Source organism: Schistocerca cancellata, chromosome 6, assembly GCF_023864275.1.
Source record: "Schistocerca cancellata isolate TAMUIC-IGC-003103 chromosome 6, iqSchCanc2.1, whole genome shotgun sequence".
NCBI lineage: Eukaryota > Metazoa > Arthropoda > Insecta > Orthoptera > Acrididae > Schistocerca > Schistocerca cancellata.
The window spans coordinates 273,582,902-273,600,557 of record NC_064631.1 but is presented as its reverse complement, the minus strand read 5'-3'; the positions used below and the strand labels follow the sequence as shown (position 1 = coordinate 273,600,557).

The 17,656-nt window shown below is 39.2% G+C and overlaps 1 protein-coding gene across 4 annotated transcripts in view; it reads right to left on the bottom strand.

The window, feature by feature from the left end:
* Positions 1-287: 287 nt before the first annotated feature.
* Positions 288-17,656, bottom strand: part of LOC126190762 (poly(A) polymerase type 3) — a 175,000-nt gene continuing 157,631 nt past the window's right edge. For all 4 annotated transcript variants that reach the window (XM_049931280.1, XM_049931282.1, XM_049931279.1 and 1 more), the window contains 2 exons: positions 11,093-11,176; positions 288-2,309 (listed from right to left, as the gene is read on the bottom strand). In XM_049931280.1, coding sequence (XP_049787237.1) covers positions 11,135-11,176 — 42 coding nt within the window. In that variant the 3' untranslated portion in view covers positions 288-2,309; positions 11,093-11,134. The remainder of the gene's footprint in view (positions 2,310-11,092; positions 11,177-17,656) is intronic.

The following is a 17,656-nucleotide window of genomic DNA, read 5'->3' as shown; positions in this document are numbered from 1 at the left end:
CTCTCATCTTGGCTGTAAATGCAAACCAGCTTCCACAAGCAATCGGTCAACATGTCTGAAGGACTGGAGTCCCTGTTTCCAATTTCCAAACAAGGAAATGTTTGGGGAACAAGTGGACTGCCTGTCCACATTAATGAAGGAAAAATGAGATTGTGTCAAAATATAAAGCAAACTGTTCAGTTATGAAATACAGTACAGAAATGAAAATTCTTAACACAGTGGCACAGCTTGAGAACTAATCAAAATAAGTCTATGAAATAAGGTAGGGTAAAAATAAAATGAGCATAGATTTTTATCAAACACTTTATATTCTTTACAAATCATTTCATACTAATCTCTACATCTTTGCAGAATTGCACCATACCACTTAAAGACATAATTCAGGCTTTATCTGAGCATAATTTTGTTAATCTGCTTTTTAACAGAAAACAAAATATTAAATGAGACTGAAAATGAAAATACTGACTGGTAGATAGTTTGATGCAATTGTAAAAAATAAGTAACGAAGACAAATAGCTAATGGAATGCTGACGCCGAATTCTCTCAATTTCATTCTCATTAATATCCTACATGAATATAAAAAAATCTCATCATTTTTATATTTTCCAGGGTAAAAAACTTTATGCAGCTTTGATTGGCAAAGGCATTGTTATAACAGGATATAAAATAAAATTTGAACCTTTGTATATCTGTTAAGAGGACAGACATGTGGTCATAAAATTCACATTACACATGTTTATTATTAACATGACTATCATTACAGATGATAAAATGCACATAATCTGTGGAAAGTTAGAAAATAAAAAAAACTGTGGTTTGAGGCAAATCAAATTTTTGCTTTAATAAAATTGAGTAGACATTTATTACTACTATAATCCTCATTATCATTCAGATACATGCAATAAGTTTAGTACTGGTGTCTGGCACAAGACTACTGAATAACAAAAGATAGTTTGGTAATTCATATTACTTTCAAGGAGGTATGTATTTCAATACTGAAGAGTTTCCAGAAACATACTTTATTACTAATTATGATTAACCTACAGCAGGTCTGCAGGACACTTCATTTGCTGTTTTACAAAGAGCAACATATTAAATTAAATAAATAAATGTTTTCTCCTGCAGCAAACAGCTACAACTTCTTTTTCCATTACCACAACAATTAAAAACAAAAGACATTTAACCCAATTACCTGTAGTGATAATTAGTCATGAAGATGAATCCTCAAACAAAACTGCAGACGTCCCTGCATGTTAAACATACGGCATTTCATGAGGGTACAAAGAGCACAATTCTAACAACTTCAAAACTGCACATTATAAAATGCAGTCTACAATGTGTGAGGTATGTATAAATAAAAAAATCACTCAATATTCATGTACACACATGTAAAAAGTCAGATTCCCATTCAGCATTAGAAAATAAACTGGACACAGACTGAGAACTTAATGACACATTCCTTGGAAGATTTAATTTATTTACAATGGTTGATATTAATTCAATCTTTCATTTCTGTCCATATAAAATATATTTATAGGTGTCAAACACTTCAGTATGAAACAAATCTAATCACTTTCTCTATCAGCTTTAATCCCCAATAAACATAACTACACTATGTTGTGGTGGCACAACAACCCCCACTGAACAGTAAAAAAATGCAAAAGGGCTCATTGAAATACACTGAACAAGTCAAAAGAAAAATATAAAACACTCTAATTTCTATATGTATATATTTTTATATATATATGTGTGTGTATGTGTGTGTGTGTGTGTGTGTGTGTGTGTGTGTGTGTGTGTGTGTGTGTGTATACAATTGTACTGTACAGCATGTATTCTTAAGTTCTCTCACTGCACACTACTCACTGCAAAATTTAGTACAAGTCAGTACAATGAATAAAAAATCTATTTCTGGTTAATTACTTTTAACCCTCAAGAAAAAAATGTTTGGTGTGACAAAACATTCAAGGAAGCTATGTGCTTTTAAAACATTATTAATGTATATAGGAATATGTACACAATTTAAGTACACAGCTAGCTGTGTTGAATGGATTCACAACATTCAGTTGTACTGTTTACCATTTGCTTGAATGTACATATGCAAGATCATGTAATATCCATACTCTTCTGAAGTCATAAAACTTGATGAACACCTGAGGTGTATCTTAAGAAGAAAGAAATTCAAGTATCCCTTTTGTATACCAGTTGTCATATCTTTATGCCTGACAAAGCATTTATAAACATCCCAACAGCAGTGACAGCCTACAAATCCACAATGAGGGATTCTGTAACTGATAGCTGCTTTGCTTTACCTGGAAAGAAACACAATCGTGCTTTAGTGGTAGAACAGATAGACTCAGGCCAGAAAGAGAAAGAATATTAAAACATATATAAAGTGTAAAAGGTAATGAGAAAGAGCACTGGACGTAGAACAAGAGAGACCATGTTTGTTGCGTGCGTGTGTGTGTGTGTTATTGGGGTGGCAGTGTTACAGAAGTGATACAGAAAGGTCACAAACAGAAAAAAAACACAAATTCATGAAAGGAAGATAACATTTAAAACAAAAATAAAAAATAAAAATAAAAAAAAATAAAAAAGAACCACGAAGTCTGTTTCCCCAAGTCTCAGTTACCACATGGAGCTGCAGATTACAATTAAGGGTTTTTAGACAACAGTTATGATTCAATTTTGCTTTGCACTCTATTTCTCTATTTTTACATAACAGAATATCTGAAACTAGCAGCTAAGGTGCATAGAAAAGTGATATGGCTACTAAAATCCTGCGACACAAACTGATTATTTCATGTTAATGGGGGAGGTTTGTAAATGGATTCAATACTGAATCACACAGCAGATGCTGTCATTGCCATTCTCTGTGCAGGTAAAGTGAAACAACAACAATGTTCTCTCTTCCACACCTGACTGTTGGTCACACTATTATTATGACACAGGCACCTACAACATAGGTACACTCATAATCCATGATGGGACAGACTGCAACTCAATTTCACCCTTGTTAAATGTAGAAAAATAACTCCTGTGCTGGACCCCAACGGCCTCATATCACTAGCAGTCGAGATGACAGGCATCTTATCCGTATGGCTGTACCGGATCGTGCAGCTACGCCTCGATCCCTGAGTCAACAGATGGGGACATTTGCAAGACAACAACCATCTGCACGAACAGTTTGATGATGTTTGCAGCAGCATGGACTATCAGCTCAGAGACCATGGCTGCGGTTATCCTTGACGCTGCATCACAGACAGAAGCGCCTGCAATGTATACTCAATGGCGAACCTGCGTGCACGAAAGGAAAAACGTCATTTTTTTTCCGGATGAATCCAGGTTCTGTTTACAGCATCATGATGGTGGCACCCATGTTTGGCGACAGCACGGTGAACGCACATTGGAAGCATGTATTCGTCATCGCCATACTGGTGTATCACCCAGTGTGATGGTATGGGGTGCCATTGGTTACCCGTCTGTGTCACCTCTTGTTCGCATTGACGGCACTTTGAACAGTGGACGTTACATTTCAGATGTGTTACGACTCGTGGCTCTACCCTCCATTCGATCCCTGCGAAACCCTACATTTCAGCAGGATAAATGCACGACTGCATGTTGCAGGTACTGTACGAGCCTTTCTGGATACAGTAAATGTTTGACTGCTGCCCTTGGCCAGCACATTCTCCAGATCTCTCACCAATTGAAAACGTCTGGTCAATGGTGGCCGAGCAACTGGCTCATCGCAATACGCCAGTCACTACTCTTGATGAACTGTGGTATTGTGTTGAAGCTGCATGGGCAGCTGTACCTGTACACACCATCCAAGCTCTGTTTGACTCAATGCCCAGTTGTATCAAGGCCGTTATCACGGCCAGAGGTGGTTGTTCTGGGTACTGATTTCTCAGCATCTATGCACCAAAAATTGCGTCACGTCTAATGTAATATATTTGTCCAATGAATACCAGTTTATCATCTGCATTTCTTCTTGGTGTTGCAATTTTAAAGGCCAGTAGTGTACAACTATTTTGTTGTGTTGTATTAGGAACTATGAATGCAAACAGACATTTGTATATTTTCAAGTCCAATTCGCCAGTTGTTGGGTTCTCCCAGAAATGTGCAAAGTAAATTAATACTTACTGTCACCGCTTAACCCTTTCAGTGCTACGGCAACTGCTGCACGTCAAGTGCTGGATCACTCTTGAATTTCATACGCTGCACTCGTTTCAAATCAGTTTCTTATATTGTTTACCATGATAAGTACTATCCTCTGTTATACCTATTTATGTCACTCTAAGCTCAAAAATTATATTGTTGCGCTGTGCCATTAATTGTCGCTTTCAGGACAGTGACTTTCTGATGCAGTCTTTCTTAACTGTAGGGATTCTAAGTAATTGTTTTTGTAAAACTGTATAGAACTGCAAAAGTTTTTTGCCAAAAAATCAAACTTGTCTTGTACACATACCCTGTAAAAAGTGGCACTGCATCACGACAAACTATTTGTCTGGTCTACCTTCAGCTCTTTAAACATCTACATCAATACTCCACAATCCCATCTTATGGCACATGGCTGAGGGTACCCCATACCAATACTAGTCATTTCCTCTCCTGTTCCACTCATAAAAACAATGAGGGAAAAATGACTACCTATATGCCTCCATATACGTCTTAATTTCTCATATCTTATCTTCATGGTCCTTACGCACAAGGTATATTGGAGGCAACAGAATCATTCTGCAGTCAACTTCAAATGCTGGTTCTCTAAATTCTCTCAATACTGTACCCCAAGAAGAATGTCGCCTTCCCTCCAGGGATTCCCATTTGAGTTCCCAATGCATCTCCATAACACTCACTTGTTGTTCGAACCTACCAGAAACAAGTCTAGCTGCCCGCCTCTGAATTGCACCAATGCCTTCCTTTAATCTGATCTAGTATGGATCCCAAACACTCAAGCAGTACTCAAGAATAGGTTGTACTGGCATCCTATATGCAGTCTTCTTTAGAGATGAACCACACTTTCCAAAAATTCTCCCAATAAACCAAAGTCTACCACTTGCCTTTCCTGCCACAATCCTCACATGCTCACTCCATTTCATATTGCTTTGCAACATTACACCCAGGCATTTAAATGACGTGACTGTGTCATGCAGGACACTAATAACACTGTATCTGAACATTACTGGTTTGTTTTTCTACGTTTAGAGTTAGCTGCCATTCAACACACCAACTAGAAATTTTGTTTACGTCATCTTGTATCTTCCTACAGACATTCAACTTCACCTTACCGTACACCACAGCATCAACAACAAACAACCACAGATTGTTGTCCATTCTGTCCGGCAAATCATTTATGAATACAGAGAATAATAGCGGTCCTATCACACTTCCCTGGGGCGCTCCTGACGATACCCTTGTTTCAGACAAACACACCCCGTCAAAGACAACATACTGGGTTCTATTACTTAAGAAGTCTTCGAGCCCTTACATATCTGTGAACCTATTCCATATGTTCATACCTTCTTTAACAGCCTGCAATACGACATTGTGTCAAATGCTTTCCAGAAGTCTAGAAATGTTGGCTCTGCCTGTTACCCTTCATCCATAGTTCACATTATATCACGTGAGAAAAATCCAAGTTGAGTTTCGCGTGAGTGATGCTTTTTAAAACTATGCCAATTCATGGACATAAGCTTCTTTGTCACAACAAAATTTATTATATATGAACTGAGAACATGGTCAAAAATTCTGCAACAAACCGATATTAGGGACAGTGGTCTGTAATTTTGTGGGTCCGTTCTTTTGTTGTTCCTACACACAGCTTTTTTCTAGGCCCTTGGGACTTTGCACTGGGCGAGAGATTCATGATAAATGCAAGCTAAGTAACACGCCAATGCCGTAGAGTACTTGTTGGAAAACCGAATTGGGATTCTATCCGGACCTGGTAACTTATTTGTTTTCAACTACTTCAGTTGTTTCTCTATGCCAGAGATGTTAGTTACTACGTCTATTTGATGGTCAAATGAAGGTATGTTTGGACTATTTTCCTGCTTGAAGAATTTCTTGAATATGAAATTTAAAACTTTGGCTTTCATTTTGCTATCTTCAACTTCCACACCAGGTTGGTCAATAAGTGACTGGATGGAAGCCTTGGACCCACTTAGCGATTTTATAATGGACCAAAAATTTCTCGCTTTCTCTGTCATATATTTTATGAAGGTATGACCCGGGTAGTAGTTGTATGCTTCGCGCACAGATGTTTTCACATGCACAAGAATCTCAACTAACCTTTTCTCAGCATTTTCCAAATCTCATTATTAAACCATGGTGGGTCTTTTCCATCCTTAATTCAGTTACTTTGCACATAATTCTTCAGACCAAGATTTACGATCTGCTTAAACTTTGCTCATAATTCTTCTACTTCCATCTTACTGGAACTAAGTGATGTCAGTTCACTTTCTAAGCGAAATGCTAACAACTGCTCACCTGCTCTTTTTAGCAGAAACACTCACCTAGCCTTCTTAACTGAGTCATTAACTTTTGTAACTATAGCTGCGTCATGATCACTAACCCGTTACTATGCTGATGCCAATAAGGTCCGCCTCATTTGTAGCTACAAGGTCTAAGATATTTCCACTTCTTGTCGGCTACCGAATTATCTGTTCAAGACAGTTTTCAGAAAATGTGTTCAAAAGGACTTCACATGACTGACTGTGTGAATCCTCTGCAATGAATGACATCCCAGTCTAATCTCAGTAGGTTAAAATCACCTCCAACTATTAACCTGGGTATTAATGTGCTACTGACCATAGACATTCTTTGAATGGCTCAAGAACTGTCACAGTAGAATCAAGAGGCCAGTAAAAATATCCTACAATTAGCTTGGTTTCACCTAGACCTGTTATACGTAACAAGATAACTTCAGTGTCACACTCAACTTTGATCTCACAACGAATACTCTCCCCTCCTATAGCCTCTAATCTGTCTAAAGTCTTGCTAACTCTGTCAGAGCTTTCCACTTCATGTTTCAGCAAGATCCCAAGAACAATTTGAGTGCAAGAACTTCCTGAAGGGCAGCAATTCAGGAATTTTGTTATATATACTTCGACAATTTACTGATAAAATTTTGACAGCTTAAGTGTCTTTACAATGAATGCAGTCTGACTTCCCTCGCATGCATTCCACAAGTACCCTGCTACCCGAGTAGTGCACTAGGGGAGTCCTACAAATCTATAACTTATAATGCAGGTCTAGATATCTGCAGCCAAGGCCAAGGCTGTCGCAGAGTCAACAAATCCTTTTGTCGAGATCCTCCACTCTGCTCTAAACCCAAAGGATCTCGATGAACTCTGGGTACAATGCTGCAAATTTAGAGCTCTGCTTGCACCCACGCAAGAGGTCAGCAGTCTTCACCACTTCTACCATCCACCAGTACTAACTGAAGATGGCCCCAGAACACATACAACAGGTGTCTTTGATGTCAATGTGAGCCACAGCTTGCAGATGACTGCACCCTGCACACTTTAGAGTCACAGGCAAGGCCACCTCCATATCTCAGACGAGGTCCCCTGGCAGACACACTGAGTCCACTTTGGCTTTCTTTCCAGCCCTGAACACCATCTGCCAAAGAGGTCCATAAGGTGCCTAATGTTGGAGCTCCCAATAGCTAGTAAACCCCTGCACCCATGTGCCTGCTCGGACCCTGTTGAAGGAGTGGCCACCTGTCCACTCACACAGTATTGGGCGAAGCCTGATGACCAATCTACACATTGGCCCTCTGCATCCAGTGACGTGAACATGTTACCACCTGCCACTCATTCTGCCCTGAGGGTGAATCCACAACATTGGGTACACAAGGTACCTCAGTAGCAGAGCCCACGGGAAAAACAAGCGACACAAGGCGTCCCGTGTGGCACACCAGATTCTTGGCTACTGCTACAACCTGGAGCAGCAGCCTGAAGGCAATTGACTGTAGCCAAAAGCACATTCAGCTGTTCGCGAACTGTGGCCAGCTCCTCCTGTGTCTGCACACAGAATGCACACATCCTACTCATCCTAGTAAGACTAACTAAAGAAGTAAACTATAAAAGCACTCAGAATCCTAGATATGCAACTTGCTACGCTCCTGATATGTCACCAATGGACGCTGATGCCTCAATGAGTTATGAAGCTGGCTGTTCAGAAATGAAAACTGCACTACAGACTGCCTGAATTTACAATTATAAAATGCGTGCTTACAGCTCTGGAAACATGTATGAAATTTAATAAATATACTATGAGAAAAAGACGGAAAAAGATGAACACTTAACAGCTACAGAGCTGCAAACCTGTATCAGCCAAGAGTTGAAGCATCACTGATGTGCTTACTAAATGAAATGTACACGAGTCAACAACATGGTGTTCACAGAGGCTGCAACATGTCAATGGGTCTCACTGTTAATGTCCCATTTTTATTTTGTACTACCCGTTAGCATGTTCTGTTTGCATCAGCTTGTTTGTTTCATGAAATCAGAGTCATGTTTTAACTATCATCCAGACAGATGCATGCTGAGTGAGAAGCCATCTTTCACTGGTGTTGCTGTAAATTATAACAAGCAACAGAAATATTTGTTGCCACGCTGAGTGGATATTGTGTGGGTTAGATGTGCAAGGAAGAGTTGTGTAGCTTTGGCATGAGAGTAAAGTCGTCATATCCTCCCCGATCACATGTAATTTTTGTTTGCTAGAAGAAGGTGGCACTTCAGATAGATTTTTAAAAAGATTATTATTCCTTTGAAGGGAGAGGCTGTATATAAACTAAAGAAATTTTATCTCAGTTCAGAAACTCAGTATGAAGTGTTAACAATTTCTTTTTGAAATAAATTATACAGTTTATTGAAAAGAAAATATTAAGTTACTACTGCCGTTCCAAATTTCAACAAATTAATGTTAATAGTAAAAGCAGTATTAAACTAAAAAAGAAACCAGAGCTTGAATACCCTAAAAGTGCATTAGTTTAAAGTTTTATTTGTAACTGGACACAATGTGATGTAAAGAAAAAAAGTTTGCAACCAGCCTAAATGAAAGTAAGTTTCACTCTCAAGCCACATTATGTTCAAGTTCTGGGGGAAGGAGGGCTTACACAAATAAGTTTACGCAAAAGGGAAAGTGAATTGTAGGGTCACTGATTTAAAATTTTGAAACAAAGTAATACAAAGTAGTAATACTGTTGTCAGTTGGCTCAATATTCTAGTTGCACACATACCACTAAAAATCAGTTTCATAATGCATGTAAACTGCACTGCCTACAATGACTAGCAAGAAAATCAGATTGCAAAAATAAATGACAACCAGCATTGAGATTCCTTGGGTTTATCCCTGTTAATTTTTAACATAATATTGATATGGTGACAGCATTTTGCTATCAGCTTACATCCAGTTATTGTAGTACACACACACACACACACACACACACACACACACAGCTTAGCAGACATGCCTTGTTCAGTTATTGTGGCACAACAAGTCTGTGGAACCCAACAAGAAGAGCCCCCTTCCATATGAACCTTGTGCAGTCAATATAGCCTGGGAAATTGGATGGCATGCACTACAAATTTCTCAACCACTTCATCTGGTATACCAGTCCTGTAAGAGGCTCTTCTTCTTTCTGACAATGCGTTGAGGAGCATTAAGACTAAGTTTGCAGTATGTCTTGCCATTCATTAACAGTGACAATATGTGCTGGTTATCTTTAGTATCAAGTAATCTCATGCCGTTTTCTTTATTAGGAAATACAACACGTGCAAATAGTGTTCTATCCACACCAATGTTAGGATTTGACAGTTTTGCCCCTGTAAATCAGTTAATCATTTTCTCCTCATCCTTCATGACTCAACAGAGGTGGTCAAGATAACAGCATGTCTTCCTTACTATGGCATGATTATTAGCAAGATGTGACATGTTCTGTAGAGTTTATGGAACACACTGATTATTGCAAAAAGATGAAATTGTTTTAAGAGTGCCACGTGTGTATTATATTCCCTGCAAATGTTGCAGTAGTTACATAGGACAAACAATCTGCACAGTCGCTGTGTGCTGGATTGAACACAAGTGCCGGGTAAAACAAAGTAAGCCTGTTGAATTGTTACAGCATATTATTTCAGAAGATGAGGAGTGCAGCTCATGCGGCTACATACTGGAATTCTATCATACATGAAACAGCAGAGATTTGATTAAGATGCAATAACTTCAACCAATCTATATTGGCTGCTTAATTCACCTTATTGCATATGCGATTATTTGGCTCAACTGTGGAACATTGTAGAAGCTGCTGCCTTGACTAGCTCAGCCGTCTATAGTGACCTTGTTGTCAATGTGACAGCAAACGCTAATATTCCTTTCTTCTTTTTGCCTGCCTCAGCAGACAAAAGCTTTAATTTCTAGGAACAACAGTCAATGTTTATTTCAATAAAACTGAGAAAATTTTATCCAGTAAATATTATTATCAATGGAAGATTCTTATGTATCTCAGTTTTTTAATTGCTACACATTCTGGACAGGAACTTTACATTTTTTTTCATAAAATTTCAATAGAAGGTGCGAGCTTGGAAAAAGAAGGGTGACAAGCGTGGCAATGGTTAGAAACTTTAATGTAATCGCTACCTGAGGACATCTCTGGATCCATAGCAGTAATAACTGTATTAATATTACATAATAAAAAATAAAATGAGAACTCAGTCAAACACTGACAAAAAATTGTTTTGCTTGCAACTGGCAAAGCTGAAAATTAACACACAGGTACAGATAAGCTAGATGCGCCAATCTCTTCTACAACTTGGAAAGCAGATTTACTATTGTTTTTAGCCAATCGAGCACCTGTAGCTACAGATATTTATCCATTACTTTTGACATTTGGCTTCATGACAACAGAGAAATTGTGGTGGACTACCTTTCTGAGATGCTAACTGTAAAAGGATAATACTTCTTTAAAAAGTAACAATAGTGTGTGACTGGGGTAGCTTGGAGCTGATGACTTTAGAGAAATTCAGTACCATAATCATTGCAATGGCTAACTGACGTACTTGTAAACGAACCCTACAATTTAAAACACACTTACCTGAAATTAACAGCGAAGTCTTTCAGTATTTGTTTCTTGTTGTCATGTACAAATAAAGCCTTCTTGAAGACTGTTTGGCCTTTCCTAAAATGGAAGAATAGTAAGTGGTAATAAACGAACAACAAAAGACAAGCAGGTGATTAGTACAGAAAAGTTACAGCATGGGAAATGAAACACACTACATACACAATAAAAAAATGTATTTAATTTTATTTTTCACAAAAGAAAATGTGGGGATTAATTCTAGAAGTTAGTGTACATATTCTATAAAAATTATAATACAGATTATGTTTCATGTAGTAGAATGAACAATAGAAGAATAAGAGCCAATGTTTTGCCTATTTTACAGGTAGACATGATGCGAGTCTGCTTGTGCTATGCCAATGATGCAGCACTACTAGGCTGCTATATCTGCAGATATTCAATGAGGGGGGGGGGGGGGGGGGGGGAATTTTGCTGGCGAAAGAATTTACATTTTATTTTGTTATTTGTAATTGTGGGTTAGATTGCAAATGCTGCCATGACATATGTTTATGCACTTTGCACAACACCTTGAACCTCTGTGTTTCTGATTACTTACTAATGTGCTTGGTAGGTCTTCCCTCTTGGCCCAGTGACAGGTAATCGTTGGTAACAAAATGGCAAGTTTATAATTGTCCTTGCGGTTCATGCTGGTACTTCTTTCTTTTATCTTGCCAGCTTCTACAATTTTTCTCTTGATTTTAGGAAGCTGCTTAAGAAGGGTATAGGCTTTGCTAAGTAGTATTGCCACACATAAGGTAATGGGTAAACTAGTAGCATCAATACAGAATGAGTCTCAATTGTTAGAAAGAATTTTGTTCCTCTTGTGTGAGGCTTATTAATGGTACATTTAATGGCAGTACCTCTGACTCTCTTTGTATTGTAAAACACCAAAGCACTGTTCTTCTTCCTTGTTGAACCTGTTCCTCGACGTCAAAACAGAACGATTCTTTCCCTCCATACATTTGTTGTTAAGGTATAAATAGTTCCTGTAGCTCTACTCTGACTGTCAGCATATTTGATTCATTGGGTCCACATGGTTAATATATTTTTCTGGCTTAGACAGTGGCAGCCCAAAGCATTCAGATATCCATCTGTACCCAATAGCTTTCTGTATACAATGTATCCAAGTCTGTCATCTTGTATCCCGAATGCTACTACATCCTGGAAAACCAAACACAACTGCCTGTGACTTGCGACACTTGGAAAAATAGGACACATGCAGTACATCTGTAATGACACATTATAATTATTATCCTGATGAAGGCTGCCTGAAATGGCAGTAAGTCTTTATTTTAAATTGTGACACAGTCACACACATAGAAGACTGTTATTGTATAGGACTTCAGTCCAAAAATGACTATGCATACATGTTCCCTTAGCTTCCACTGTTTTCAGCAGATTATTTACTGAAATGAGTACTTGGCATTATATCTTCTGAACTCCTTTTCAAATATCTCTTAAATGCTATGTTCCAAAAATTCCCGTCTTTCCACATTTACAGGAAAGCTGATGGCAACCAGATGAGGTAGATTCCATACAGATAGTAGTTCAGAGCAGAAATAGATAATATGAGTGTGTTAACAAATGCATTAAAATGACATAAAGGGAGAAATAAAAAGCTCATTTATGACTATAGAAAGCAACAAGAAGTATAATGCTTCATCAATGGAGACAAAATACACAAGTTTCAAAAATGAATGGAATATAAAAAAAAAAAAAATGTTGTTGCTGTGTCCTTCAGTCGAAACAGTGATTTGATGCAGCTCTCTATGCTAGTCTACCCTGTGAAAGCCTTTTCCATGTCTGCATAACTACCACACACTCCTGTTTGAACCTGCTTACTGTATTCAAGTCTTGGTCTGCTTTCACAATTTATACCATACTTTCTTTCCATTACCAAACTGACAATGCCTTGATGCCCGAAGATGTGTACCTCTCAATCATTAGTCGATGTACCCATTTAATCTTTGGTATTATTCTACAGCAACACATTTCAAACACTTTTATTCTCTTCGTGTTTGAATTGTCCATATGTCACTTCCACAAAAGACTACACTTCAGACAAATACTTTCAGAAATGTTTTTCTTCCTATTGTCTTTCTACATTTTATATTGTCTCTTCTTTGGCCATCATTAGTTATGTAGATGTCCAAATAGCAAAACTCGCCCACTACTTTTAGTGTGTTATTTTCTAATCTAATTCCTTCAGTATCACCAGACTTAATTCAACTACATTCCATTACTCTTATTTTTATTTTATTGATGGTAATATTGCAATCTCTTTTCAAGACACTATGCATTCTGTTCAACTGCTCTTCCAAGTATTTATAAATCTCTGACAGAATTACAATGTCATTGACAAACCTCAAAGTTTTTATATATTCTCCCTAAACTTTACTGTCTTTTCCAAATTTCTCCACGATTTACTTCAGAGCTTGCTCAATGTACAGACTGAACAACATTGGAGATAGGCTACAACCCTGTCTCACTCCTTTCTCAACTATGGCTTCCCTTTCATGTCCTTCAACTCTTACTGCAGTCTGGTTTCCGCACAAGTTTTAAATAACCTTTCACTCCCTCTATTGTGCCCCTGCTCCCAGCAGAATTTAAGAGAGTGTAGTCCAGTCAACACTGTCAAAAGTTTTCTCTACATTTACAAACACTTGATGTAGGTTTGCCTTTCTTCAATCTATCAAGCAAGATAAGTCAAAAAGTCAGTATTGCTTCACGTGTTCATTGATTTCTCAAGAACCTAAACTGATATCCCCAAGTGTTGACCTCCACCAGTTTTCCATTCTTCTGTAAATAACTTGTGTCATTATTTGTAACTATGACTTATCTAATTGATGGTTTGGTAGTATTCTCTCCTGTTGGAATATGCCTTCTTTAGAATTAGAATTACTAAATTCTTCTTTAAGCCAGAGGGCATACAGCATGTCTCATGTATTGCACACAAGGTGGAATAATTTTGTCATGGCTGGCTCTCCTAAAGATCTCAGTAATTCTGAGAGGATGCTGTCCACCTGCGGTACCTAGTTTCCACTTACGTCTTTTGGTGTTCTGTCAAATTCTTTTTATTTCCTCCTCTCAGCTTCACCTACTTCCTCTACTCTTTTCTATAATATTGTCGTCAAGTTTCCTCGAGTTTGTTCCCCTCATACAGACATACTATATATTCCTTCCACTTTTCAAGTTTCCCTTCTTTCCATAGTATTGGCTTACCATCTGAGATCTTGATATTCACACAGTTACATCTCTCTTCTCCAAAGGACTCCCTAATTTTCCTACGAGCAGCATCAATAGTTATGTATGCTTTTGCAGCCTTGCACATGTCCTCTAGATATTCCTGCTAAAGCTTTTCACACTTTCTGTCAATCTAATTTTATTATTTTTATTTTTAGATTTTATTTTTTATGGACACTAACATCCCTATGGCCTTACTGCTACTGAACACTATATTCCCCAACACACGATGGTTTGAAACCAACGATCTCCTTCCTAGTTGCCATGACATCCTCATCCATGATTACTTCTCCTTTGAAGGCATTACCTACAAACAAATCCAGGGTACTGCTATGAGCACTCGCATGGCACCATCCAATGTCAACCTACTCTGATGAGGCATCTAGAGGAATCCTTCCTAGACACCAAGAATCCCAAACCTCTCACATGGTTCGAATTCACAGATGACATTTTTGTAATCTGGATTGAGGGTGGGGACATGACATCCACATTCCACCAAAACCTCAATACCTCCCCCCCCCCCCCCTTCCACATTTGCTTTACCTGGTCCTACTCTACCCATCTTTGATTTTCACCTCAAAGATCGTTACATCAGTACTTCTGTCCATATCAAACCTATCAACCACCAGCAATACCTCCACTTCAGCAGCTGCCACCCTTTTCAAACCAAGAAGTCCCTCCATACAGCCTAACCACGCTTGGCCATCACATCTGTAGTTACGAGTGCTCCCTTTTGAATATACCAAGGGTCTGACTAAGGTGTTAACAGATTGTAATTACCCTCACAACCTTGCATAAAAATAGACCTCCTGTTCCCTTTCTTTCCAGTCATCCAATACCGTCCGGCCACAGATGAGCATTCCCCTCACCACTCAGTACCACCCAGGACTGGAGCAACTGAATTACATTCTCTGCCAGGGTTTCGACCACCTCTCATTGTGCCCTGAAATGAAAAATGTTCTACCCACTACCCTCCTCATCCCTCTGACAGGGGTATTCTGCCGCCTGCCGAACCTACACAATATCCTCGTCACTACCTACACAACCCCTGCTCCCAATCACTTACCTCATGGCTCATACCCCTGTAATAGAACCAGGTGCAACACCTGTCCCATAGATCCTCCGACACACCTACTCCAGTCTGGTCACAGACATCAACTATCCTATCAAAGGCAGAGCTACCTGTGAAACCAGTCATGTGATCTACAAGCTAAGCTGCAACCACTGTGCTGCATTCTATGTGGGCATGATAACCAACAAGCTGTCTGTCTGCATGAATGGCTACTGACAAACTGTAGCCAAGAAACAACTGGACCACCCTGTTGCTTAGCATGCCGTCCAACAGGATGTTCTTCATTTTAATCACTGCTTCACAGCCTGTGCCGTCTGGATCCTTCCCACCAACACCAGCTTTCCTGAATTGCGCAGATGGGAACTCTATCTGCAATATATTCCCATAAACCTCCTGGCCTCAACTTTCATTACTCAGTGCCCTTACCCACCTAGCCCCTTCCCTATTCCCATTCCATTACTACATAGCCCTCTATTCCACCAAGGCACCCACTCTCTCTACTTCTCTCATTTTCGGCTACACTCCTCTCTCCCCTGCCCTCCGTCTAACCTCCCGACTGCACCTAGCTGCCCTGCTGTGCACCTCGTCCATGCACACTCCCAACAGCACTTAACCATCCCCCACCCCTACTCCGCTACCCCTACACCTCCCTGCCCCAGCCCCCTTCTTACCCCCACCTGGTTGCCTCTCCCATAAAACAATACTGCTTGCAGTCTGGCTACAGCTGCCAGGGAATGTAGTCATGTGTGTGCAAGTTGTGTGTGTGTGTGTGTGTGTGTGTGTGTGTGTGTGTGTGTGTGTTGTCAATTTTCGACAACGGCCTTATTGGCCAAAAGCTAATTTTCTGACAGTCTTTTTGTTGTGCCTTTCTATGATTCAGCACCTCTGCTATATAGTGAGTACCAACTATCCTTTTCATAATATTGTTGCATTCCATCCTGGATTTCCATTGTTTAATTTTTTATTTTTTGCATTCTTTTTGCCTGCTGAATTTTAATATTTTCTCTTCAGTTCTGATTTGCAATTCATAATCAATAAATTATGGTCAGAGTTCACTTCTGCCCCTGGAAATACATACAATTTAAAATCTGGTTTTGAAACCAGTGTCTAACAATTGCATAATCAATCTGCAACAGTCCAGTGTCCCCATACCTTGTCCATGTATACAACACTCTTTAATGATTCTCAAACCCAGTGTTATCGATGGTGAAATTATGCTCTGTGCACAATTCTGTTAGGCAGCTTTCTCATTCATTACCTTCCCCCAGTCCATGTTCTCATATTTTTTTATCTTCCTTTTTCAACTACCTAGTCCCAGTCACCCATAACAAATTTTCATCTACCTGCAGTACCTGAATAATTTCCTTTATCTCAATGTAGATTCTTGCAATCGCTTCATTATCTGTGGAGCTAGTTGGCATACAAACTTGTACTGCTGGGGTGGGTATTGGATTTGTGTCTGTCGTGGCTATAATAATGTGTTCACTATGCTGCTCACAGTAGCTTACCCACATTCCTATTCTCTTATTCATTATTGGGCCTACTCCTGGATTACCCCAACTGATTTTGTGTTGTAACTTCCTGTGCAGATTAAAACTGTGTGCCGGACAGAGACTTGAACTCGGGACCTTTGCGGGCAAACACTCTACCATCTGAGCTACCAAGCACGACTCACAACCCATCCTCACAGCTTCAATTCTGTGAGTACCTCATCTTCTACCTTCCAAACTTCACATAAGCTCTTCTGAAACCTCAGATGGTAGAGCGCTTGGCCGCGAAAGGCAAAGGTCCCAAGTTCAAGTCTCGGTCCGACACACAGTTTTAATCTGCCAGGAGATTTCATATAAGCGCACACTCCACTGCAGAGTGAAATTCTCATTCTGATTTTGTGTCGATGGTACTTTACTGACCTGTCCAAGAAGTCCTGTTTTTCCTGCCACCACAATTCACTAATTCTTCCCCTATCTAATTTTAACCTACCAATTTCCCTTAAACTCTCCAACTTACCTACTCAATTAAGAGATCTAACATTCAATGTTATTTTTTCTGATGTTGCCATCCTCCTGGAAAATTTTGCCCACGAGGATGCTATTATCATTAATGCATTGACTATTGCACAAAGTTACAACGATCTCTCCATCAGGCCACGTATGCTGGTTAGAACTGCTCTGATTTCTGGTATTGTAATGCTAAATGCTCAAGCAAGATTGGCACTTACTTGATGC